Here is a 26,869-nt window from a genome sequence, read left to right as displayed (position 1 = left end):
TGGTAAAAATCTGTATTAACAGATATAGAGGAAAACTATGAAACATTTGACACAAAACTATTAGGCATGACATGAATTGTACTAATTTTACAGAATATCATCATAGACGAAAATCATTAACAAGCAAGAGATTGAAAAGTAAAATCATAGATAAAAAAAATTGGAAAGATGTAATTACATAGTTGAGTTCACATACTTGAGATAGTTTGATATAATATTATTGTTTGTTGTTTAAGCCTTGAAAGGTTCTTGTTGCAGTTTGTGAACCATTTTGATGGCCTAAAATACTTTACCCAAAGTGGGGACCAAATTGGGGGCAAAAGTCCAATGGAGGCAGTGTTGGCTTGCAAGTTTGGGGCTGCTGCCGCCATCTTGCCTTTGCTTATAATCAACATCAAATCAGTGCCCTATGATTTGATTGTAGGCTGTTGCCGTCCCTCCCGGGCCGAAAGAATAAAAGTACAGGTAAATAAGTGGAAAAACAATGGCAGACTAATAAACCCAACAGAATTGAAGTCTAAATCAGCCTAATCAGCGAACTCCCACTTATCAATGCCCAACTAAATACCGCCATCAATCCAATTCATTGACAATTGCTTCGTGTACAGCTTCCAATATCCCAACCTCCTTCCATTCTATTTGGTGCTACTTCTAGAGACTAATAATCTCCACTGCTACCACCTTATGTTGGAGTAAATTTCGTTCTGTTATAGAGTCCACCGTTAGGAGGGTTAAAACTTTTGTATATACAATAATATTTACTACATATCCTTATATTTTAGTCCAATATGAGGACCTAATTTTGGGATAGTTTGTTGGCAGTCTTGCCTTGTTTTCGTCTAGATATGCTCAGTGGTTTTTGTACATGATTTTTTGGTCTATTATATTTTTACCGTTCATAATAAAAAAAAAAATCCATTCTGTTGTAGATTTAAATCGTTTGTGCTGCCAATTCTACATATTTAAATTTAATGACTGAGGTTCATGTATTTTTTTTTTCTTTTTTTCAAGCTCCTCCTTTTGTTAGATAACGTTTTATTGGAATCCCTGTAGTTTGGGAGGCTTATTTAAAGAAATACGCTATAATAAGTTTGTTAATATTATTTAAATTCTAAACTAAAGAAATGGACTATTTAAAAATTAAATAAATAAATAAATTATAATGAGTTTACTTAAAAATAATTGTAAATTGTTACATGCATCTAATAAATTTACTCAATATATGTTGGAAGAAGAGTCACCGCGAGTTCTTACATTAGCAAATAAAAAGGAAATTAAAAAACAAAAAGAGTCATAGAAGCAGAAACGTTGATGTGCCAACAACAGAATGAGGAAGTGCAAAGAAAAGGAAGGTTCGATCCAACCAATTAGCAGCATGCAGATGGAGAAAAAGATATATGGGCTAACTTAATTACTCACTCATCAATCACCATCCCCTTCCATAACGGAGTCTCAAAGCAACAACCAATACAACTGATGCTTCTTGTTGTTGCACACAAAGAAAGACACCCACTGCTGACTCATGTCAAAAGCAAAAGACAAAGCCTCTAAAAGTGCACAAACAACTCTCATTTTTTGGCCTCTGAAATGGAAAGCTAATGCTTTGTTTTGTAGGGAGAGGACTCCCCATGTGCCATCCATGTCTAGGAAAGCATCTTGTGTCAAAAAGCAATGTCGTGGAATGAGAATTTTACCTCAAAATGTGCTCAATTGGAGGAGGAGGAGGAGTTTTGAGTCATTTAGTATAAGAATTTGGGTTTGTACTGTTATATATTAGTAAGTGCATCTAAGATTTAAATTGGGTCTCAAATCTCTAATTTCAAACTTGTAGATTATCTAATTAGTTTGTTGAAAACCCAACTCACAAGTATTTCATTTTTCTTTAACAATTTTACTTCTTAAAAAGATTTTTTTTTTATTTTCCCTAAACTTATATTGATATAATGATAAATTCTTGTATTGGAGTTGGTAGAATATTGTAACATAAAGAATAAGGTTTTCTATGTTATATTGATGATAGAAATGGGGCTAAGTAAAGTCTTTATAGTTAATACTCTAATTTGGATCTAACTTGGTACTAATTAAGTTAAGAAAGTTAAATTCAGAATTAAATCAAATTTAAGAATTAAAATAAAAGGATAAAAGAACCGATCTAACCTAACCAAATCAAATGATCATAAATACATTTTATATGGCAGGCAAATGTATGTATTTTCAAGTTAATAAATGCAGCACGCTACGCTCTTGAACAGTTGAACTGAAGGCGTGCCCAATTCCCGTCCACAGCAACAGACATTCTACTCCACGAGATCCAAAACGTGTTAATTGAGGCTAAATCCACGGCAGGCGTGACAGCCTCGCATTGGCTGAGTCCCGACCCCACTTTGTGCCACACAGCAAAATTTGCTTGAGCCTTGAAGTCAAAACAGTACGAGAAAATATAGAAATAATAATAAAATTAAAGAAAAAAAAAGAATACACGTGACTTGCGTGTGAGGAAAGCCTCACCTCATCATAAGCAACCTTGCAAGCCACGCATGCAGATTGATGCCAAATTGAAATCAAATCAAATAGGAATCCCAATTAAATTTAGATTATAAAATTAAGTTAGATTTTTTGAGTATATAAATGAAGATGCATGGTTAAGTTAAGTGAGCCGCACCACCCCCCCCCCCCCCCCCCCCCCCCCATTCCACTTGGCTTTCTTGCACTTCACAACTACAAGCCCTAATCCTAATTTTTTAAGCAAGAAAAAAAGGGCCCATTTTTGGTATTAGCTTCACCTTCTCTAGCTAGCTAGCAGTGCCGCCCTATTATTAATTTCAACCTTTTCCTTGTGGATCTATCTTGTTCATCAAACCAAAGCAAACTCAACCCCTTTTTTTTATTCTATTTCTTCTTCATAATTTTGGGTTCTAGATGTAGGTGGGTAGTGTGTAATGGTAGGGTTTTTCTTTCTTCTTTCTTTCTTCTTCTTTAGGAGAACTCCAAATGAATTTTAATTAATTAGTAGTGAAAGGTTCATTAGGTTAATGGTGCAGAATAAATGTGTACTTAAAAGAATCATTCCTAATAAGTTATATGATCGAGAATGTTGAATAGTAGAGCATATATTAACCAAAAAATAAAATTAGCAAAAAAAAACTTGCAGGAGTGTTTTTATTTAAAGAAAAAACACTTTTTACCTTTCTCTAGCACTAGCAAACAGGCCCTTAGACATATAATATGTATTGCAATGAGTTTATATACGAATAATCATAAATATAAATAATTGATGAGTTAAAATTTATGCAATTAATAGAATTAAGATTTTTTTTTTTTTTTTTTGGTTGATTACAAAGTGTAAGATTTGATGTGATATTATAATTAATAAAATTCCTATTTCAAATTACTCTATATTAAGAGATATGAAATAATTTAATTTTGTTTTAAGTTAAAGGGTTGCATGAAAATAGAAATAAATTTCTTAAAGCATAGACCATGACACATGTCAAGTAGTTATGTCATATGATATAAGAGCTTGACTTTTTAGGCAACAAACCTCTAACTAAATGAACTTTTGGAACTTCAAACCAACCTGTCATGGACTATCCAATCAAGTTGTTTTGTGTATAGGACCAAACATTAGCGGAAATCACCAAATGTAAAGTCAGAATTAAACCAACCCCAATCTTCCACGACAGGTTTAAAAAGATGTTTTGTGACAGCCTATCAAAATTCACTACTAATTAACTTACACGTATTTAGAGCAATTATGCAGTAAAACTGGAGGTTAAATATAAGTGGAAGGGTTTAGGTGGGTTAGGATGAATCATGTATTGTTTGTTTTGGTGGGTTGGTTAGTAAGAAAGCGCCCAGTGAAGCTATTAGATTGAAGGCATCATTGCAGCTTCTTCTGGGCAGGCACTTTTTAATCAACATTTTTGCAATCCTTAGTTTAGAAGCCATTAACCACTGAGAAAAGACTCCAACAGTTATGAAATGATTTCAATCTTGAGATTTTGAAAGACAAGACTGAGGTGATCATAATTAACCAACCTTAATCTAGAAGGTAGCATGAAAGAAATTCTAGAAGTAATTAATTCGTCGTCTTTCACTTTGAGTGTACATATTTACAAATTAAGCATTTAATCTGAAACCCTTTTATATTATTATATATTTTCATTTATCTCTTAATTAAATTCATTGAATGTGCCACTGCCAGACACATCCAATTCATCTTTCCTAGCTACTTGCTTTGACTTCTGACCAAAAAATGCCCATTTTTGTATGGTAACACTCCATACGTTTTCCTAGCCCCAAGACTTCAATTTTTCCTCCCAAGGCTTGAGTTTCACTTATCTGACTTATACCCATAATAGTTCAATTTGTAAAAGAATTAATTGATTTTTATATTCATAGGTTGACCAATAAAAAATCCATTTACGTACAGTCAACAACAATTACAGAAATATGGCCGGCAATCCCTCTATATATTTTTCACAAAAGTTTGTATAAATGTCACCTTTTCTATCTTTAATTAAATATTAATGTTATAGAACCAACAATTACATGCAAAATGACTGACCATCATATATAGTCATAAATCTTATTTTGTTTGGGCTAAGATAAAAGTCGACTATATATTTATTCATTCTTGATCACATATTACTTCCATTTTATTTATCATTCTAACGTACATATTTATCATTTTATTTCATATATATGAATTATTTTATCTGCTTCTAGTACAAAAGTTTTGGAAGATTGTTGTTGGATCATATACCTAAACATTTACTGGTACTAAAATCAAGCATCTGCCAAAAAGTGGAATTCCCCCCCCCCCCCCCCCCCCCCCCCCCAAAAAAAAAAAAAAAATCAACCACTTTGGTGGTTCAACCCACCCCCCGCCACCAAATTCAATATTCAAAGTCAAATAACAGTCTCAAATGAATACACATGGAGAGAGAGAGAGAGAGAGAGAGAGCGATGACTATAAGAGTATTCCTCTGTTTGGCAGTCTGGATAATCCATCCAAATCTAACCATCTCCAACCCCAATTACCCACCAAATCACCAAACATTGCCTTCCCTTTCCTTTTCCCTTGATCCAAATCCGACCACGTGCTCACGTGCCCTTTTGCCATGTCACAACCACTCACCTTCAGCCACGTGGATAAACCCCCCCCCCCCCCCCCCCCCCATTCTAAGCTTGTCAGCCCCCGTGTCACCATATATTAGAGCTTTACACCCAACTCTCTCAACTCCAAAGCCAAAGCTTTCCTCTCCATTTCAGCTGTACTTTCCCTGAAATGGAGTGGACCAGAGGCCCCACCATCGGCCGTGGCTCCTCCGCCACAGTCTCCGCCGCAATCTCTCACGGCACCGGCGAGGCCTTCGCCGTCAAGTCCGCCGAGCTCTCCAAATCCGGGCTTTTGCAGAGGGAGCAGAGGATTCTGTCTTCCTTAGACTCTCCTCGAGTGGTTGGCTATGTCGGGTTTGACATCACTGAAGAGAACAACAGGCAGATGTACAATTTGTTCATGGAGTACGTCGACGGCGGCACGCTCGCGGATGAAATTCGCCGGCACGGAGGCAGGATGGAGGAGCCGGCGGTGGCGTTTTACACGGGGCAAATTGTGAAGGGCCTGGAGTATATTCATTCAATCGGCGTAGCACATTGTGACATTAAGGCTCGGAACATTTTAATCGGTGGCGGCGGGGCCAAAATCGCCGACTTCGGCTGCGCCAAGAGGGTGAGTGGCGGAGTGGATGACTTGGCGGCGGCAGGAATTGGCGGCACGCCGATGTTCATGGCGCCAGAGGTGGCGGTTGGGGAAGAGCAGGGGTGCGCCGCCGACATATGGGCGGTAGGATGCTCGGCGATTGAAATGGCCACTGGAGGCTCACCGTGGCCGGTTGTCGGCGACCCTGTATCGCTGCTCTACAGAATTGGGTTTTCCGGGGAGTCGCCGGAAGTGCCGGATTTTCTCTCCGGCGAAGGAAAGGATTTCTTGAGCAAGTGCCTGAGGAGAGATCCCAAGGAGCGGTGGACGGCTAAGGAGCTTCTGAAACATCCCTTTCTTGCAGAATCGGATTCAATTCAAAAGCAACTACCTGATTTCAATTCCACTTCTCCGACGAGTGTGCTTCTGGATCACGGTGTTTGGAACTCGTTAGAAGAGCCGGAAACTCAGAAAACCCGACAAAACTCGCCGGAGAAGAGGGTGGAACAGTTGGCATCATCTTCTCCGGTGCCAGACTGGAGATGGGATGAGAATTGGATCACAGTGAGAAGACATAATTGATTACAGGCTGTCGTAGATATAGAAATGTTAGTTGAATAGATTTGTACAGACCGTAGAATCGTAATCAAATCAACAGTCTCAAAATTTTTGAGAGATGCGTAGATTTCTTGCATGTTTCTTCAATGCGAATTGAATTCTTAATTAGAGAAGGTTCCTCTGATTAATTGTCTCCTAATTCTCTTCTGCAAATTATGCTTCCACTCCCATGTCCATGTGTTGCCCTGAAATCTCCTCCTTTTTTTAATCATTTTTCAAGTCATACGTACGTTGGGATATCCCAACCAGCGCGCAACTAATATTTATTTACAAGACTTGAATTTGAAGTCTTAATTAATATATGTTATCACTTATTACCAAATTACACTAATACTGTCGCTTATCACTAAGAGACGGGGAAGAGGAGAGTCACTGGTGAAAGGCAAGATGATGGTCACACGTGTAGCAGTAATTGCACACTCCCATGTGTGAAAGGAATTGAAGAAGAAGATGTTTCTTGAGAAGTCAACGTGTTGCTGGTCGGTTTCATGATAGATGGATAAGATCAAACATCATAGATACTTAAAAATTGTTCATTTGCTATAAAATTAAAAAAAAAAAATGGGTGGTCTTTTAGTTGGAGGGTTCATAAATTTATTTTATTTTTTTGATAAAATACCTTACTATATATACATTCTTAATTAACATGCAAAATAAAAATTAAAACCCTAAAAGAAGGGAAGTGGGTTGTGGAAACCCTGTTTTAATTTAGTAAAATATATATTAAGTAACTCATGAGAATAATGTAATGTTGATGACTTGATGGTTGCCTTGCTGTATTAACTATTTAAGTTAGCTTGTTGGCATGAGACGCTTTGCTGCCAACTTTAGGGTTTTATTTTGAGTTAGGAAATTGGGTCAACCCGTGAAAGTAGATGGACATTGAATGTTAATTCATCAATTTGGTGGGCAACCAATAACGTACGTAGTAGTCATATGTGGTTAACTAATATCCACTTATATTCTTATCACTTGTTTTAAATTAAATGTTCCCTAATTTTGTACAAAAATTATCTTTTTAACCATTAAAAAAATAGAGAATTTTGTGCATTAACTACGTTTACTAGACTTTCTCAAATAAATGAAGGCCACACTTTAGAATTAGCAAGTTTATGTTGATGGCTCTATTTAAGGCTTGTAATGATAATAATTTAATTATTTAGTTATTGAATACATTTTTTTTATTAATTTAACTTTGTTCTAATAAGCAAATTTTTATGTTTTTATACTTATAATAATTAAAGAGAAAAAAATTTCATAAAGAAAATATGATTTTTCTCTCAATTTGTTGGGTTTGTTTGTAGTGTTCATTTTTATTCATTTTGTATTTTTTTTGTTTTTTATTAAAAATAAAAATTAAATACTATGCTTGATAATTGTCTTTAACAAAAATTTAAAAATGGCATTTACTTATTAGATGATTAATTGAATAAAAATAAAAAAGATGAACACAAATATGCTTTTTTGAAGTTTTTGTCTTATTTAAAAAAATTAAAATTGTATTTACTGTTTTGGAAACCGAAACAAGTTACGAAACGCCATTTTCCAAAAACATAAAGCAGCAGTAAAATCAAATGGGCCCAAATTTAGGCCCATTTAAATGAGACCTATAAGTAGGTGCCCACTCTGGTCAGGCTTTGGGCCTAAGGCTATGAAAAATTGATTTCCCTAATCCCTAGGACGCTTTTAATTCTCTAGGACTGCCTTTGAAACCAAACCCAAATCACTTCAAATTCAAATTCATTATAAAAGATATTTATATAAAATAATAAAAAAAATATGTGACGAGTTTTGGTAACAATATAAGAGTTAATTTTTGTGATGAACAATCCCGGGTTCAAACTGTAAAAAAATAATAATAATTTCTTTGTCAAATAAAATTAATTTTACATACACACTGTATTTGTATAAAAAAGAAAGGGCGAAATGAAAATTTTACCCCATTTAGGATCCAAATTCTTCAAAAATTAAATAAGGGGATGGAGTACTGTTGATTTAATGAACTTAATCACCTCTCTCTCTCTCTCTCTCTCTCGTGTAATTTCTTTCTAACCAAAACAAAGGGAAGAAACACTTGCTTTCCCTCCCTTTAATTTACCTTTCCCTTCTCTTGCTTTCCCTTCATAAATAATTAACACTTTCGTTCCCTTTATTTTCCTTCTATGCAATGAAACAAAATGACAAGAAAACAGACCAAATCGAAAATTAAAGTTATATATATAAATATATATCCACAATTCTATGAATATTCTACTCTCCAGAGGATGACTTTGTTTCCCGGTACATGTCCACTTTACATTCGGCCAACGTCCAAAAGTTTCTAACTTTGAAGTTAGCATATGACACAAAAATCAGAAACTAATTAAGTGGTTGCGATCATACTGCAGAGCAATTAGCAGTAGCGACGCTTGCGGCAGCCGCGGGAGGATTGATGGCCTGAAAAGGGTCTTTGGGGGGCAGGAGGAGCAAGTTGGTATTGAGAGCAGTGAAGAGCAAAAGAGCGAGAGAAACGAGGACGGAGAGGGCGGAGAGGAGCAGCATGAGGACGTGGGCGGCGGCGCTGTTGACCTCCATGGCGTACTCCGATGAAGCGATTGCCAGAACCGTCAAGGGAAATGAGTAAGCCCACCATGCCACGTCGAACTTCTTCATCGATTTCCTGAACAGGGCTGGCCTTGATACCTGTTACAAAAAACATGAAACAGATTCACCACAATGGAATTAATTAAGACAACCGTTTTAAATGGGAAAAAAAATGCAATTTACTTACTTACAAGTCCAATTTTATTTTTAAAATTTTAAATTATATAAAAATTTATTATCTATTTTCATTTTTATTCTTACAGGCACCAAATTTTAATTTTTGTTAAAATTTAGCCTATCTTTTGATTTTTTATTAAATTTTGTTTAAGAAAACTGACATGGTATGCCTCAAATCATTTATTGTGGGGGTTTATGTTAATCTTTACATTAAGTGATTTTTGAGTTTATATTAATATATATAGTATGCCATCTTTTGTTAATAGAATTTAATGAAAAATAATAAAAGTGATTGAATTGTAACAAAAATTAAAATTTGTTATGAAGTGTAGTAAAGTTGAAAGATTAATAATATAATTTACTCAATTTTATTATATATGACATAAATTGTTGGATAGTAATATTAATATGTGTAACATAAGCATATACCTAATACGAGTGAGTTAAATAACCATATAAGAAAAAATAATTTAAGTTGAAAACAAGATTATTCATAATATGATTAGAAAAAAAATTTAATTTAAAATCCATAAAACATAATTAAGATTGATCTTATAATTTAAAAAAAAAAAAAAGCCCAATGAGAGATCAAGAAATAAAATAAATATCTAAAAAAAGAGTTAGAAAAAGAAAAAAATTAAATATAATATGAGTTATAAATGTTTTACGGAAGATAATTGTAGGTAAAAATTACTAACAACGTAAAATTTGCTAGGCACTTTATATGTTGTGAGTATATATATATATAACTAAGAGTCATTTTTGTGTCGGCAACCCACCTACAGAGATGAAACGAAGCATCCATGGAGCTTATTCTTTTATTCCATAGCTCAGGGAAAGGAGTGGTTTTGGCTTGTTCTTGAGTACATCACAGTGAACTATTCATATATATACATACATACATGGACCGAGTGATTGATCATGTATATATTGGTTTTTTGATCTTATATATGTCACTATATATATATATGAGTTGAGATATCTGAGGTGGGTAGCAGTTGTCAATTGTCAGCTTTGTTGCACTTCACTGTACTTTTTGTTTTGTTTTGCTTCCATAGATATCATGAAAATGACTTGCACGCATGCAAAAGATGACGAAGCCAACTTTTATTCTTCTTTTAACGAGGATCGCTCACAATTTTCTATCTTCTGCTGGAAAGTGACACCCTTGTTCCAACGTGAGAAAGAGATTAAGTTATGAAGAAAATTTTGAAAGATATCATTTCTTATAATACATTCATAAGCGACGTCGTACGCTGTCAAATATGTGTGTGCGTGTCTGTTAGAAAAATCATGAAGGTTCTATCTGTATATATATATGTGACTACAACATCTCTTGGTTTTTTCTGTTCTTTAAATGTTTTTCTAAGTCTTAAACTCTAAAACCACTGTATTCTAAATACCTTTCAAGTGTGCAGCACACAAACTACATAGATAACTAATTAAACACGTAAAAGAATAAGAAAATAAAAAAACTACACTATTAGAGTCACAGCCCAGATGATAAATAAGTTGATGGTTTGCCTAAGAATCTCAAATTCAGGCCGTAAGCATCTTTTTGTTTGTCTTTTGTGGTTTGGTAGTGTTTTTGTCATGTTGATCAAAGATATAATAAGTTAAGATCTTATAATATTATAGAGAGATTTTAGTAAAATATTATACTAATAAGGTGTTCGAGCCAATGGAAATGTAAATATATAGATCTGCAGTTACTTACCTCTCAGTAGTTCCTACTCTTGGGACTTTCTCTCTTTTTTTTTTTTTGAAAAAATAGAAGACAAGTCAAACTTTTGTAGACATTCTGAATTAATTTGGTGCTTACCAAGGAGAGGAAGAGGAAGAGAGAAAGAAAGAAGAGCATCTTGGACGGGTTATCGAAGCTTCCGGCTATGGAGTCCCAGGCCAGGCTCGCCACGCTTGGGGCCGCAAAGAACAAGAATAAAACCGGCCTTAGTATCGCCGGAAGAAGGCAATCACTCCCAGCCAATCTCTGGTACAGAGTCACAAACAATACCAAATAATGCGCCATCCCCAGGGCAAACAGCCCCACCGCCGCCTCTTTCCACCCCATCCTCGCCGCCGCCAGAGCGGCCACCAGGTTCCCGATCACTGACAGCTGGCTTGTCGGGTTCGCCACCCCCGACAAGAACCTCTTCCCCTTGGTGAACCACTGCCCGTAAATCTTCACGTCCATCACCAAAATGGGGACGATGAAAACCCACCAGAGAACCACGTACAAGGCCGTGTTTGGATTAAAGAAGGGCGAGGATTGGAGGAGGAGGAGCCATGAAATCCACGGGGCAAACAGGTAGTTAACTCCGATGCGGTTGGAGAACTCGTCTTTCACCTTGTTGAACTGGAGGAGACACTTCAAAGTGTAGAGGAGAGAGAGAGAGATTAATGTGAGCAAAGCCACCACCCAGAGGAGAACGAAGGCCTTCGCAGGCAGTCGCCGGAGCAGGGGGCGGAGGGAGTGGGCTTCCGGCATCGGCTCGCCCAGGGTCTTCCATAACAAGGCCTGGCTGCAAAGCGAGAGGCTTATCCGGAAGTAGCCGGCGTGGAATCTGGCCAAGATTGGCAATATTGTAGACTTGGAAACGCCGGCATGGCTGGGTTGAGTTGAGATGGGCGATGGCTCGATGACGACGAGCTCGATTTGAGTGTGGTGATTGGAAGGGTCTTTGGCCATGGGATTGGGGACTTATATCTATACTCTTTGTTGGATAAATGTTGAATTGTTGTCTGTATATATAGAGCAAGAGGAAGCTTCAACTAATGAAGTTCGTATGATAAATCGGCTGGCCATTTTAGACTAAAGAGCAATTTGAGTTGAGTACAGCTATATATGGCGTGCCCGGGGACCCATTTTAGGCTTCGGTTTGTATGGCAATCTAATCTCAAAACGCTAAGCTTCAACTCGAGTCATAGGTCCCATATAATAATAATTTTTATTAGTCATCAAAGCAATCTTATAATATATTTTTTGCATATATAATACACATGTTTTGTTAGTCGTTAGTATAATAGAAATTAAAAAAAAAAAAAAAAACTAAGCTTGGTTACATATATAAATATACATGTGATGTGGCATATGATCCATGTTGATATAAAATAATCACAAGATTAATTTGTTATGCTTTCATTTCTTTTTTTTTCTTTTCCATTTATTTATAGTAATTAATCTAACCGGTGTGACACACTATTCTTTATTCATTACTTTCTGTCATTTATGTGAATTAAAGGGAACACTTGCCTCTGCCTATGGGTCCTGTAAGATATGTGAATATATGCTTGTTGGTTTATTCTCTATTAAGTCTTAATTGACATATACCACACATGACCGATACCTATTATTCCTAGATTTATAGTACTTCCAAACTCAACACAATATAAAAGCTTCACAAATTGGTTCTAATAATATAGTGTTTATGATCATGGTATATATACCACCACCCATCACCACTATCTGTACCAATATACTATGATGATCATACTCCATTTATGGCATTTTATATAAGAAAGTTGTGTGTTAATGTTTTCCCTTTCCTAGAAACTAATCTCCCTTTTATGATCATCTCACAAATTAAGCTTCAATGGCCAAATGGAATAAACTTTTTTAAAGGATACAAAAGTGGATGAACAAGGAGGAACTTGAAATTGAGGGATTAAAGGTGATGCCGTCCAAAAATGGAAAGAGCATATATAAAGTACTGATAGTAAAATCCTATGACCTAACCAAAAAATATAAATAAATAAAACCTAACAAAAGAAAGTAAACTCTTAACCTAACAAAAAATAATAAAACCTAACAAAGGAAAGTAAAATCCTACGACCTAACCAAAAAAATAAATAAATAAATAAATAAAACCTAACAAAAGAAATTAAAGTCCTATAATATATATATCGAGAAAGTGCTTTGTTGTGATGGTTCAGTTGAAGTATATCAACTTAGATTGTAAAGTTGTAATATTGGCATTGTAAGCCAACCGCACAAAACATTAATATTAATCTGTGTTGATCATTTGTTTTCATCACTCATACTGTAATGTAATGTAGTGTAGTTCTACGCTACTCTAACTTTAATTATAAGTGAAATAAATCGAACCTAATCACCATTATAAATCTTCGCAAGATATAATTTTTCACTGATAAAATTATATATTTTTATAATTTGTCACATTCTTAAATTAATGATGCTTATGTTGTTGTGTCGTACGCTTTATTAAAGTGATCTAATCCTAATTAATATCCAACTTACATCATTGAGGTGTGAGCGTGCTAAAAAAAACAAACATTAAGAAGCCTATATGGGAATAGGAGAGTCCAAGCAAAAGCCTCTTCAAGTTATCTTATCTTATTTGTTTCTAATGCAACAAATGACGTGTTACGGAGAGAGTTTTGATAGCTATACTACTAAAGTGTCAAAAGGTTGATGGCAACCGATCATAAAATTTCAAAGCCTTTTGGGGTCTCTTTTTTGGTCTCCAATTTCTAAACGCTTGAAATTATGTGCATGTGAACGTGGACGTGCGTGACGGGTCAGTTTAATAATAGACAAAACAAGACTAGCTTTTGGCATTGAAAAGGGTATACATTTTGTGACCCATATGTTAGCAGCACTATGGGCTGCAATGGTTGAAAATAGAAGACGAGAGAGACGAGCGACGGGAGAGAGACGGCGGATCAAAAAGGTTGGGCTTTTAATGCATGCAAACCCTAAACCCATAACCAATAGCTTTTTAATTCAATTTCCAAGTCATTGCATGATACTAAGTAAACAGAACCAATTTGGTCTCTGTCCAGATGCAAAGAACCATCGGCTTTCACATGTGGTGGCACCCCCATGCGCCCACGTCCTCTCTCTTAATAAATTAAACAAAATTAGTCCAGAAATCAAAATTTTATTAATATATATATATATATAGTCAAATAATTAATAATTACTTTTGATCTTTATTTCTATGATTAATATTAATTCCACCCTCTTCTTGTTTTCCAGAGACAGCAATTTTCAATGTGGGCATGCGAATGCTCATTAGATCTGCTGCTCATCAGTTGAAAATAGAAAATCAAAACATTCAGTCTTATTTATTATAATAACAATAAATTATATCTTTGAGCTCTTCAAGTTGGGCTGCTGCTTGAATTAAAAATTTGACACTTATTTGAAGAAATTTGATACTCATTTGAATTTATTCAAAGGTTTTTCAAATTGGGTAAGCGATTTTTAGTCAATATATAGTTATTATATTCTAGAGAAGTAAGTAATTTTCTTATCCTATGAATATATACTATAATAAAAAATGAAGGAAGTCAAACAATTTCTTTTTCAACACTTTTTTTTTTGGAGATTTAGGTTACGTTTACGAATGAAATAGTTTTTAATGAAATAAAGAAAGAAAACGGATACATGAAAAATGTAATAAATGCACTACAAAATTAACATGAAAAATATAGTAAATGTGCCAAAAAATTGCAAAATCAAAGCAAATAGATGGATAAAGAACGAGGAAGACCTACTTGACAGCAATTTTCGATGCTGACTAGATCCATTTGGGAGGGATTTTTTTTTTTAAAACATGTAAAATAGAAAGATTTTTTTTTATCTATTTTGTAATAAAAAATTTATTCATTTAATTTGAGGAAATGGTTATTTCCTTGGAATGAATCATTCCATCAAAGCAACATTTTGTGAAAATCTATTCTCGCATTCATTTCCATTCCCTTGACTTTCGTTTTACTCGAATATCAAATTAGAAAAAAAAGACTAGTCTCCTCTAAAATTAAGATTAGGCAAGAAAAATTCACACTTAGATCATTAAAAAAAAAATAAAATGAAGGGGTTGTTTAGTTATAAAATAAAAAATTTATTTTCTATTTATAATTTTTTAGCTATAGAAAATTTAATTTTTAATATAAAATATTAAAATATATATTTGAAATAAAGAGATATGTTTTAATTTCTTTTATATAAATTTGTGTGAGAGGAGGAGATGAGATGAAGATGATTTATGTTAATTTTAAATAAAAAGTTCAGATGGTGTTCTTTTTATTGTTTTTAATTTTTTTTAATTTTTTAAAATAATAAAAATGCATTCTGTTTATTATTTTTGAAAACATATTTTTAAAAATATAAAAAAACTCTAAAATAATAAAAAATTATTTTAAATATTTTTATCCAAAAAAATCCAAACCCAAAACACGAAAAAGGCATTCGTTTTCTTCTTCGCGTGTTTTCTTCCTCTCTTCCTATTTTAATGTCTCTCAACGACAGCGACTCCCAAAACATAGACGGATTTAGAGGGGGGGGGGGGGGGGTGGGCCACCCAGATTTAGCTCTCTCCCAGATTTGCCTTGCAAGGCAAATCTGGCCCATTTATGAGAGGAGGGCTGAAATGGTTTATGGATCTGGGGCAGACGTTCCCCAGATCTGCTCCTAGATTTGCCCTGGACAGGTCATATACCATTACCAAGTGCTAAACGAAGCCAATTCTTTCAAGCCCTCCTTTTCATTCTCGATGCCGACCGCCACATCTTCTCTCCACGGTGCCCTGGAGCCCGGCCGCGCCGCCCCCAAGAAGCACTACAGAGGCGTCCGGCGCCACCCCTGGGGTAAGTTCGCGGCGAAGATTCGAGGCACGGCGCCAGGGTGTGGCTAGGCATGTTCGAGATGGCGGAGGAGGCGGCGCTGGCCTACGAGCGGGCGACTTTCAGGATGCGCGGGGCAAAGGCTTTGCCTAACTTTCTGGCGGAGGTGCGTAGGGTGAGCGGGAGGAGATTGGATAGGCGTGGATCCAGCTCGAGTCGAAGTTCGAATGAGGCTTCGACTGGGATTTCTCAGTCGGAATCCTAGATCACGGTGAAAGATTTACAGGAAATTCAATTTCAGATTGCGTAGGCAAAATCTCAAGAGTGGTTTAAAATCAATTCTACTGTAGAAGAAGATCGAAGGTGCGGTAATATTAGGGTTTTCATTTCCAAATTTTCAATTAACCTTTTCTTTTCTACTTTGTAAAATCATAATATTACTACCAACTCATTAAGAAAAGAAAAAAATACTATCAACTCATTGCACAACAATGTTTTCGCATATATATATATATATATATAATAGACTTTTTTACCATTAATCTATAAGAAAATATTATGTTGCTTTGGAATATAAATAGGAAGTATTAAAATAAAAAAATTATTTTAATATTTTTATTTTTTTATTTTAATATTTTCTATTTATAATCACAATGATCTTTATTTTTTTAAGTTAATTAATTTATTTATTTATTTAAATTTAAATAATTTTATTTTTAAATAATTAAATTTATTTAATAAAATTTTATTTTTAAACTTTAAAAAAACGTGTTTTTTAATTTTTTTTATTTTTAAAAATAATAAAAAGAACATATTTTTAACTTTTTAAAAATAAATTATCAAAATAAAAAATTAAGAATTTTAAATTTTAAAATTAAAAATTAAAAATTAAAAAATAAAGAGAACCCGCTCCACATTTTCTAAATCTTCAAATTAATAGGAAAAACTTAGAAAACTTATTTTAGTAACTTTTCAAAAAAAAAAACAACAATAACATATCCAACATTTATCCCATTATGTGGGGTCGGCTACATGAATTCTAGACTTTCATGTATTTCTGTCTTTTGTCATATCTTCATTGAGGTCCATACACTTTATATCAAATTTTAATATCTTTTCCAAAGTTTTCTTAGATTTACCTCTAGGGGCGGAGCTAACATAGGCCCAATGAGGGCCATGGCACGCCATTAATTTGGCCTGCACTGCCCAAAATTTGTAAACCCTCCCATGTCCCACCTTCATTTCCTCTTTCACTCAAACGCCCGCCTTTAGCCGCTGCCCACCCCCATGCGTCCTGCTCTTCGCTCTTGCCTCTGTTTGGCTCGGTGGCTCCATCGCTCACCGGTGCCACCTCAGCCTCGCTCTGACCGCCTCGGTCGTCTCTTCGCTCGACCTCGCCGGCCACCGGCACTCCCTCAGACCTTGGTCTCTCGCAGTCTCGCTCTCGCTTGCTGCTACCTCTCTGAGCTCTCTCGCAGCCTCACTCCATCGCTCGCCAGCATCACCGGCTCGCCCCTCCTCCGGGTTCCAGCCCTTAGTCGCTTGCTGCCGCCTACCTGACTGCCTCTTCGCCTCCGACTAGAGGTGTCAAAAGGGCCGGGCTAGGCCAAAGAAATTAGGCCCACGGCCCGGCCCGTGCCCTTATGGGCCAATAAGGCCCTTACTCAATTTTTTTTTTAATTTTGTTATTCTTTAGTAATTATTGATATTGGATACTAAAAAATTTAATTTCGCAATATATATAAATAATAACCATCAATTTATTTAAAATTTTTAAGTTAAATTTTTTATATATTTAAATTATAAATAAACATTCTCCTTTTTATATGTACATTATTTTTCATATCAATTCACAAAAAAAATTATAAGGCATATAGAATTTTGAAATATAAAATAATGAAATAATATTTAAAACTTAAGAATTAAGATAGAAAATATTTTTAAAAGAAAAAAATTAATTTTTATATATGTATTATTTTGATATTTATATATGTATATATTATATGTATTATTTTTAAAAAAATTATTTTAAAAAAAAAAGGGTCGGGCCCACCAGGCCCGGCCCGCTAGGCCCTGTGGGCTAAGGGCCTGGCCCGATCTGGCCCCTTTGTAGGGGGGCCATGGGCTGGGCCGAGCCCTATCCATGGCAAAAGGGCCCGGGCCCGGCCCGGCCCGTTTAAAAAGCCTGTGGGCCGACTCGGGCCGGGCCGGCCCTTTTGACACCTATACCTCCGGCTCTCCGTCTCAGCCCTGTTTCACATAAACGGTAAATTAGTGAGCAACACAGCATTAAGTTTCTGCTTCACTAATTTTTGTTGTAAAATCTTTTTGAACTTGAATTTTGTTAACTGATGTTGGGTTAATTGATGTTAGATTTCTCAAAAATAAGTTTATTAATGTGATGTTAAAAATTGATAAATAAGTTTATTAATTGCAGGTATACATAATTTGATATTTGATTGTTGGATCAATTACACATAATTTGATATTTTGATTATTGAATTAATTGCACAAGCACATATAATTTGATATTTTAATTGTTGGATCAATCACATAATTTGTAAATTTATGAATTTGTGCATTCTCTAATTTTCATTTGTTATATTAAATTTGAAATAGTTATGGAGAGATTTTTAAAACGAAAATCTCTATCAGTGGTAAAAGATGTTAATAGAGAGAAATTAAATAAATTATATTAATTTTTAATATATTTATATTATTTATTATTTTTTTGTTTAATAAATTTTGCCTTCACTGAAAATATTTTCTGGCTCCGCCCCTATCTACCTCTATCTCTTTTTTTGGCTAATTATTCCATTTCATCAATTATCCTCATAAGAGCGTCTCTTGGCCTCCTTTTCACATGACCAAATTATCTTAGTCTAGTCTCTCTCATCTTCTCCTCTATTGGCATTATTCCTACTTTATTACGAATAACTTCATTTCTAATTTTATCTTTTCTTGTATAGCCACACATCCATCTTAACATTCTCATCTCCGCTACGCTCGTCTTTTGCTCATGCTGATATTTGACTGTCCAACATTCTGAGCCATACAACAAAACTAGTCTTATAGCTGTCCTATAGAATTTTCCTTTCTGTTTTAATGAGATTTTACCATCACATAACACCCTCGATGCATTTCTCTATTTTAACCAATCTGCCTTAATTCTATGTGTGACATCCTCGTAAATTTATTTTAGTAACTTTTCAAATTTAATTCAATTTTGAAAATCATGTTTTTCAAATCTCCATTTTCTATTTACAAAATGCTATACTTAAATAATTTCTCTAATTTTATAACTTCTTAAAAAAATTAAGACTATTTTTCATAACTAAACAAGTCGTTAAGATTTTATTTTATTTAAATTTTTTAATAGCCTTAAAAAATGGTTGGAAAGAAAAAGCACAAAGCTGCCCTTTAGTGTCCGTTAATTCCCACTAACATTGGTGGGTGTTAATTTTGATACTGAAGTTAATTCTGTCTCTACTTGGCAAGGAAATAAAAAGTCCCTAAAAAATACTATTGTTAGCAATCACATCCACAATGCTAAAATTGGGTAAAACTATAACAAGCAAAATAGATTCACAAATGGTGGCCTTCCATATCAAAAATTGATCTTAAAAACGGCAAGACCAAGTAAAGCCCACCCTTTGTTGTCCTCAAATCTCCCACTGAATAATACATGAACAATGGAGAAAGATTATTTTAGACAGTCAACAGCTGGCACAGAACTCTTCCGTCAAATAACATAAATACTTGCGACCCATGTAATAAAATCTTGACATGTTCTAGGGGCTCTACCATCCCAAACATGGCCAGCACATATAATAGCCGAAAGACCCTTTCAGATAGCTGACAATTTACTTTACATGAACCATATCTTCCACTTCCGGTACCTATCATTTTAACCAAAAACATATAGCAAGCTCTTGTTCCCTTCAAGTGTTCTTCTTGCCATCAGAATGAGACAAGCTTCGCTCAGTTGACCGCAGCAGATCTTGGAGGTTTCGGTTCTCCTCCAGCATCTGGTCGTGCTTCAGTTGAAATCCCTGGGACTGACCTTTTAGAGTCTCTACATCGGCTTCTGCAGCCTTCACCCTTTTTGATTTCTCCTCCCGTTCGAATTCCAGATGCTTGATCTTCGCTCTGAGCTTAGAGATCTCCTCTGTAAAGGCGCTTTTTCCATCATCAGTGCCTCGGTTTTGCTTCTTAGCAGCCTCTGTAGTCTTCCTGAGCAAACGGAGTTCTCTGATGTAGTGGTGCAGTCTATCAATCATCAGCAAGAGAAATAGCAAGAACCCTGCATATCGCGTAGTCAGATCAAGTCGGGACTCTACAGGTTTACATTAAAGATAACCATTGGAGTACAAGACACAAGGAACATATGTTAGATGTGCCAGGTCTTTCAACTCTCTGTTGACTCACAGTTCTAACATTCTCATATTTGAAGAACCGGAACCATGAATATAATACCCCATCAAGCCAATCTTTCAGAGGAATAAAGAGAATTAGACACTGATGTGCAAGGATTATGCTAAAACATCTAAGGCTGACAAAAAGGAAAATGAACCAAGGTCTTAGACTTGCCAAATTGTGGGCGGCGCCATTTTGCTGGTGCATGTAAAAAGTTAAAGGTCAAAGGGGTCAACATGAGATAGAAAATGAGGAACATGGCTCTAAAATGCTAACTTTGGAGACTTGGAAGGGAAAAAAAAAAAAAGAAAGGTAAATAAGTAAAAGGAGATTTTCAAGTTCCTGAAAAAGTTTGATAGCAAGGAAAATTTTTTGAGGTTGTGTTGGGCTATGGAAGATAATTAGCACAAAATGAACAATTGAAATGCTTAAGACTCAATTCTCAGCAAAAAGTAAATAAATAAATAAAAGAAAAGAAAGAAATGCTTAGACTGCACAAGGGTCTTTTGAGGGCCTAAACCATTTTTGAAAAATCCATAAGAATAGGAAGCATATCCAAGATATCCTAAGGTTAGTGTGTACAAAATTTCAGAGGTAGAGAAACTGCTTAAGGCCTGAAAAGAGGCAAGCTGAATGCAAGCCAGCAATTTTCTGGTTTGCTCGAAGTGCAAGTTTCCAGCAGCCATCAAAAGGGGCAAAAATTGTCAGTACACGGTAAAAATCTGAAAATTTTTGAAAATGGCTTCTAATAATATGAAGTTTAAGTCTCGTTTGCCAATTTCCAGAAATTCTAAAAATCTGGAGATGGAAGAACTGGCAGATCAAAATGCTGCCAAGCTAGCAATTTCCTGCTATCTGGCAGTTTCGTAGCAATCAGCCCTCATGCATTTTGGTTATTCTATGGCCCACCATTCAAGGTGCCATCAACCACCAGAAGCCAGTCTACCACTACTTCCATCAGGCTTACCTATGAGGTCAGGCCAATCAATAAAGGGCATCAAAATGTTGGGCACACCTTCTGTCAAAAACATCAAATATAGAACATGGGCATGTGTGGAACTCATAGAAGCCTTAATGGACAAATTTAGTACACTTTTCAATTCTGAGTAATTTTAATGCAATTGTTTAGAAGATGCCATGATTGCAAGCCACAGTAGCAAAAGTAAGGTTACTCCTTTGTGAGTAAATGGTTGTGGGTTCAAGTTGTGGAAATAGCCTCTTTGTAAACAAGGGTAAGGTTGCATACAAAGATAACCCTCACTTGCACCCTGTAATGTGGGGAGCCTCGTGCAGTAGACACACTTTTCTTGTTTTGAAAACACCATTAGCATCTATGAGATACTCAAAAGTGATTCAAACAGAAAAGACCATCCATCTTGAATAGATAATACTGCATTATGAGCCCACAAGCACCAAATTAGAAGGGACTTGGCCTTGTCAAATTTTCAAGGCTACAAATTGCTTAAAAGGGTAACAAGCTCAGGATTTTATTCAATCAGCCAAAATCATCTTTTTCCAGTAATGATACCATACAAAGAAACTTTTATTTCTCATAACAAGGCCATATCTATCATGTATGCTTCTACATGAAGACAACCATTCGTTTTCCACCATTAAATACATCATATAATTAAGCCACAAACAGCTCAACAATGGGGAAAACATATGTCCTGCCAGCCATTTTTCTTCTCCTTTTCTAACTTTACTCTCTACAAATTTTACCTTTTCATAACAGAACCAAGAGTTTGGAGAAAGATACTCTCATAAAAAATAGTGTAAATTACACTGCTAGTCCCTGAGCTTTATACTCCATAACAAACTGGTTGCTGGACTTTAATATCTGTCACCACAACCATTAAACTTTGATTTGTGTTAAAATTCAACTCCTCTTTTGATTTTTCATCAATTTCTGTTAACGAAAACAGACTTGGTATGCATTAATATAAACCCAAAATTACTTGATTGCGGGATTTAGGTTAATTTTAACATCTAGTAATTTTTGGGTTTATATGAATGCATACCACGCCAGTTTTCATTAACAAAATTTGACAAAAAATCAAAAGAATGACTAAAATTTAACAGAAATCAAAGTTTAATGGTTGTAGTAACAGAAATTAAAATACAGTAACCAATTTGTTACCGTGTGAAGTTCAAGGACTAATAGTGTAATTTACCTTCAAAGAATCTACGCAATTTGTCATTTATAAACAATTTTCTATTTGTGTCCTATAAAGCATCCAAGTAGTGCTTTAAAATAAATCACTACCCCTTTTCCATTTTAACCAGAGAATTTGAGATTGGGCTAGCAAAAAATGAGAATAATTGTCAAGTAGAGGTCAGGTCATACAACGGACAAGTAGAAAAATAGCCTAAGCCTATAACATAACAAAACTGAAAACAAAAAGTTAGATTTGAGCCCCACATATAGTAAAACTGAACAGAGCAGTCCAAATAGAGTCTGTCAACAGAAGGAAGAATACTTAGCCACAAAAAAAGCAAAAAGAAGAAAGGTGATGAGTGCCATGCGCCCTACAACATGGCGTAGACCACCATTGATCAATCTTGGCTCACATCAAGAATATGAATACTCATGAAGAATAGAGTTGGAACTTCCAACATGGGCTCAAAGATACTGCACATTCCCAGACTTTGTTGTCCATCTGGAAGTGACAACTGGGGGTTCACAACAATTTATTTCCTTAATGGTATTTTATTTTTGTTTCAACTTGTCTACAATCTGCATGCAATTGTTGTATTTTCATGCTCCTGTGAATACAATCTAGCCCCTAGCCTTGAAAAACTTGGAAGATATATATATATATATATATATGTTGATAAAAAGATTTCTTGTAACCACTAAAAATGATATTTCTCAGTCTTGGGGATGGCAAATGGAACAAGGTTGGGTCCAACCTGACCTGACGGGACCTAAAATGGCTCATTTAAGCCTTTTAATTTGGTAAAAATGGGTTTGAGTCAAAAAGGGTATCAACCCATTCATTTTTGGGAAACCCATTTACCCGCTTATGAATCCATGCCTCAGTTTTGAGAATAACCTCAATCTTTAGATCTGTCTCAAATCTATAGATCTAGTGTGAGCACAAATTTTTTCTTTTTTTTAAAAAAAAAAAAATCTTAAGATATGTGTCCTTAGTCATTAGATATGAGTTTTGAGTACATTTTCGTATATGAAGATTTGCTCATTCAGTCATTCCCATATCTAGGCTGAGCACATTTTTGTTTAGGTAAATTGCATTTAGACCCCTTGTGGTTCGGGCCATTTGCAAAGATACCCCTTATGGTTTTAAAATGTCAGTCCTTGGGGTTTACTATTTTTTCTGAGACATCTGCTTCATCAATTTGAAAATGTCTTTGGATGAGTAATCCAAGAAAAAAAATTAAATTGCCAAGACCTCTAGAAACATTTTTAAACCACAAGGATATATAAATGTCTTTGGATGAGGTATTTGGACAAAAATAATAAGCCATAAGGACCTCTAGAGACATTTTTGAACTACAAGGAGTCTTTTTGCAAATGGCCAAAACCACGGGTTTGAGTGCAATTTACCCCTTTTTTTTTTTTGCTTGATTTATTTTATTTGTTTTTAATCCTCACCTCATATCTACTCATTCTCAAATTAGGATGCAAACTTGAGAGAGGAAGGGCAGAAAACTAGGCTGGCTCTTTAGAGTCTGGGAGTTTATTACTTACTTGACAGAGTAAGGAAAGAGGCGACCAATGGGAACAAGTGGAAGACTTTACGAGAGAGGGGGAGAGCAGCGAGGTCTTGCTAGAGCATGAAGATTTACGTATACGCTTAGAGAGAAAGAGCCGAAGAGAGGCGTAATTTGAGTTTAACTTGCATCTGAACTGGGAATCCTATGTTGTGAAAGAGTTGCCTAAAAGCTTTGCTTCGAGGGAAAAGAACTTCTCTATATATATCTTAATGGTACTTCCTGATCCTGATTCTGATCCTAATACTCTAGCTTGTGAGTTTAGCCATCAGAGTATCAATTATTTTCCTTTCAAATGCTCAAATGATTTGGTGGAAAGGCAACAATTGAATCCAATCTTCAATTTCTTAGTATTTCCAATTGAAGTTTATCATACAAACTAATATGTGATGCAAAAGCAAACAACACCCAATAAATGAAACTGGGAAATAAGCACAAAAGCCATGAACTCAATAAGGAAGAAACAAAGATGAGTTGTCATTAACAAAAGAAATATTTATCATACTGGATATAAATGGGATACCCTTTTTTATGGTTTGTTGCATAGAATTGGATATATTTTACATTTGTATGGGTTATATGGAAATCCTATGACTTAAATAAAATACTCTTCTCTATCATGGTTTCCATTATTTGGTCTCACTTATTTGACAGATTTTATGCAATTATTTTTTTGTTTTAGTTATGGAATCTTCATTCATATCTGAAGATTTTTTATTATATTAGTCATATTGAAGGAGTACATGTCCAAATATGATAAAGCAAGCACTGAAAAAGATGAAGTATAGTAAAGCAGTTGGACTAGGCAATATATTGATAGAAGTATGGAAATGCATGGGACAAAAGGGCATCTTTTTTATTGACAAAATTATTAATATGATCCTTAAATCAAAAGGGATGTCAGACAAGTGGACATAAACTGAGATAGAAATGATTAGCAAGCTAAAATCTGTGTATCCAACTCCATATAGTGGAAGAAAGGCTTGACATATTGTTGTTGTCATACTAGAGGAAACTTTTGGTTTCTCTTAATAGAAGATCTTGTTTTATATTTGCCTATTTTCTTTATAGAAAGCATGTGATTTAAAGGAGATTTTAATTTGTTTTTTTCAGGAATCTAGATACAAAGAAAGGATTTTGAGGTCAAGATTTTGACACGGGAATAGCCTTACAATTTTTTGTATATCGGGATTTTGATATATGATTTGCAACTTATATTAATATTTATGCTTCAATCAGATATATATTAGTGTATGCATCAAGAAAACTAGCTTACAACAAATCAATAATGGTGAAATAGGTAGTTTTTTAATCTTATAATATTGCTTTATTAATTTTACTTAAATATGATGGTTATTTAAAATTAAGGAATGTGAGCTATGGCTTTTATCACATATGGATGACTTCTAATATATATTTGGAATTGTGTAGATTTTTTTTGTAATTTTTCTAATCACTGATGACTAGCCAAAATGTTAAGTGCCATAATTATTTCATGTTTTATATTTTAACCACATTGGAAGTAACCAATTAAAATGTTAAAGCGGCAAAGCAGGACGATAATTAAATAATGTAAAGTATAATAGTTTGGTAGGCACAAATTTTAAGTGGGGCGGATAGTGGATTTTGGAGACGTGTAAAAGGAAAGGAGTGATGAATAGGTAAAATGGTTTGGGTAAGTTGGGACAAACTATAATCAGGTCTAGGAGTTAAATGGGATAATCTTAATTGGGTCGGCCAGGTCATGGTGTACCACACCATATACAACCCATGGCCATCTCACTCTTGGTGGTTAAACTTCATAACGGCTAATCTTTAGGTTTCCACTCATCACTCACACTGAATCAATGTCTCACAGGTTCATTCTCATTTTATTTTCTTCTCCAATTAAAGAAAAACATAGGCAATTCAAATCTAGACATTTTTACATTTACAAACTCTAAGAGATGATTAAGAAAGCAATTAAAAAACAACAAACAAAAACACTAAGAGAAGATTCAGAAAGCAATTGAAAAACACAACAAACAGAAAATTATGAATATAATAAAGAGCTTCAGTCATCTAGGACATTCACTGTAAAAAATATATATATCTTCTGTACATAATATAAATTACATACTTCCTAAACATAGATCGTCCGACCACTTCGGAGAAAAACCAGTTCAAGAAAAAAAAAAAAAAAAAAGTCCACAAGTAATTGAAATCAAGCCCTTGATGGTTTCAAATTTCACAATCAAATTGTAACATCATTCACGTCTTTGGCACAAAAATCCTCATTTCTCTTGCAGAGAAGGAAAGAACAACATGAAACATCGAAAAAAAAAAACAGCGGAAAAGAATTATACCCATTAGAGTGGCCTCGAGCATGTGCCTGGCGAGCAGAATCTGGTCCGTCGGATTACGGGAATCAATTGGACGGTTCTGGATTTCGGTGACGGTGTAAGCAGTGATGGACATGATAACGAAGATGACGCCGGCGATGGTCTTGACGACGAGAGGGCCGGTGCCTCTCTTGAGGCGGTCCAAGCCCATGAGCACGAGCTTTCTGAGAGGCGTCTTGAAGAGCAGGATCAGAATCACCGCCATTTCCCCCAAAATCGCGGCGAATAATAGTTGAAACATCTTCCGCGCGCGCGTGTCGGTATAGAGAGAGAGGGAGAGAGAGAAGGGTTTTTGGCTTTGGAATTGGAGAAGACAAGAGAGAGATTTTATGAGGGAGACAGAGGCGGGCGTTGTGTCATCTGCCAGTCTATTTCTGCAATTCTGCTGCAAGCAGATTGTTTGGGAGCGTGTTTTACTCTATCCTCCTTGTCCTTTCTATGCCAAATAAATTTAGGACGTTATTATTGTTTTCAATTTTCCTAAATAATATCATCTTCAGTAAACAATACATATATATTTTTTGAAAACATATACTTAAAAGGTTTCTTTATTTTATTCAAAAAAATAAAATGATATGCTATTTTTCATTTTTTTTTCCAAGATGGACTATACTTTTTTTTTCTTATATAAGTAATTGAATTTATTTTAGGCTTTTCAGAATTCCAT

The 26,869-nt window shown here is 35.0% G+C and overlaps 3 protein-coding genes across 5 annotated transcripts; 1 reads left to right on the top strand and 2 right to left on the bottom strand.

Moving 5' to 3' along the window:
- Positions 1 to 5,226: 5,226 nt before the first annotated feature.
- Positions 5,227 to 6,847, top strand: LOC127792247 (mitogen-activated protein kinase kinase kinase 17-like). The gene has a single exon (XM_052322694.1). The coding sequence runs from the start codon at positions 5,291 to 5,293 to the stop codon at positions 6,284 to 6,286; it is 996 nt and encodes a 331-aa protein (XP_052178654.1). The 5' UTR covers positions 5,227 to 5,290; the 3' UTR covers positions 6,287 to 6,847.
- Positions 6,848 to 8,504: 1,657 nt separating this feature from the next.
- On the bottom strand, positions 8,505 to 11,897 carry LOC127791469 (S-type anion channel SLAH4-like). Of its 3 annotated transcripts, none has more exons than XM_052321366.1 (2): positions 10,905 to 11,896; positions 8,505 to 9,004 (listed from the first exon to the last, which is right to left on the bottom strand). In XM_052321366.1, the coding sequence occupies exons 1-2, from the start codon at positions 11,769 to 11,771 to the stop codon at positions 8,699 to 8,701; spliced, it is 1,173 nt and encodes a 390-aa protein (XP_052177326.1). In that variant the 5' UTR covers positions 11,772 to 11,896; the 3' UTR covers positions 8,505 to 8,698. The 3 variants fall into 3 exon arrangements, 2 of the variants coding, with proteins under 2 accessions (XP_052177326.1, XP_052177327.1); XR_008020948.1 differs by having other exon boundaries at positions 8,856 to 9,004; positions 9,862 to 11,897; XM_052321367.1 differs by having other exon boundaries at positions 8,882 to 9,004; positions 10,800 to 11,897.
- Positions 11,898 to 19,252: 7,355 nt separating this feature from the next.
- LOC127792640 (uncharacterized) lies at positions 19,253 to 26,562 on the bottom strand. The gene is made up of 2 exons (XM_052323229.1): positions 26,167 to 26,562; positions 19,253 to 19,973 (listed from the first exon to the last, which is right to left on the bottom strand). The coding sequence occupies exons 1-2, from the start codon at positions 26,441 to 26,443 to the stop codon at positions 19,612 to 19,614; spliced, it is 639 nt and encodes a 212-aa protein (XP_052179189.1). The 5' UTR covers positions 26,444 to 26,562; the 3' UTR covers positions 19,253 to 19,611.
- Between the last annotated feature and the right edge of the window lie 307 nt (positions 26,563 to 26,869).

The sequence above is a fragment of the Diospyros lotus genome, chromosome 15 (genome assembly GCF_014633365.1).
Source record: "Diospyros lotus cultivar Yz01 chromosome 15, ASM1463336v1, whole genome shotgun sequence".
NCBI lineage: Eukaryota > Viridiplantae > Streptophyta > Magnoliopsida > Ericales > Ebenaceae > Diospyros > Diospyros lotus.
This window is presented reverse-complemented; position numbering and strand designations above follow the sequence as displayed.

Excerpts from the sequence above, each read along its gene's own strand:
- LOC127791469 (XM_052321366.1), bottom strand. The coding sequence starts at position 11,771 with ATGGCCAAAGACCCTTCCAATCACCACACTCAAATCGAGCTCGTCGTC. Across the intron at positions 9,005-10,904 it reads TCTTCCTCTTCCTCTCCTTG|GTATCAAGGCCAGCCCTGTT; the intron begins GTAAGCACCAAA and ends TTTTTGTAACAG.
- LOC127792247 (XM_052322694.1), top strand. The coding sequence starts at position 5,291 with ATGGAGTGGACCAGAGGCCCCACCATCGGCCGTGGCTCCTCCGCCACA.
- LOC127792640 (XM_052323229.1), bottom strand. The coding sequence starts at position 26,443 with ATGTTTCAACTATTATTCGCCGCGATTTTGGGGGAAATGGCGGTGATT. Across the intron at positions 19,974-26,166 it reads GCTCGAGGCCACTCTAATGG|GGTTCTTGCTATTTCTCTTG; the intron begins GTATAATTCTTT and ends CGCGATATGCAG.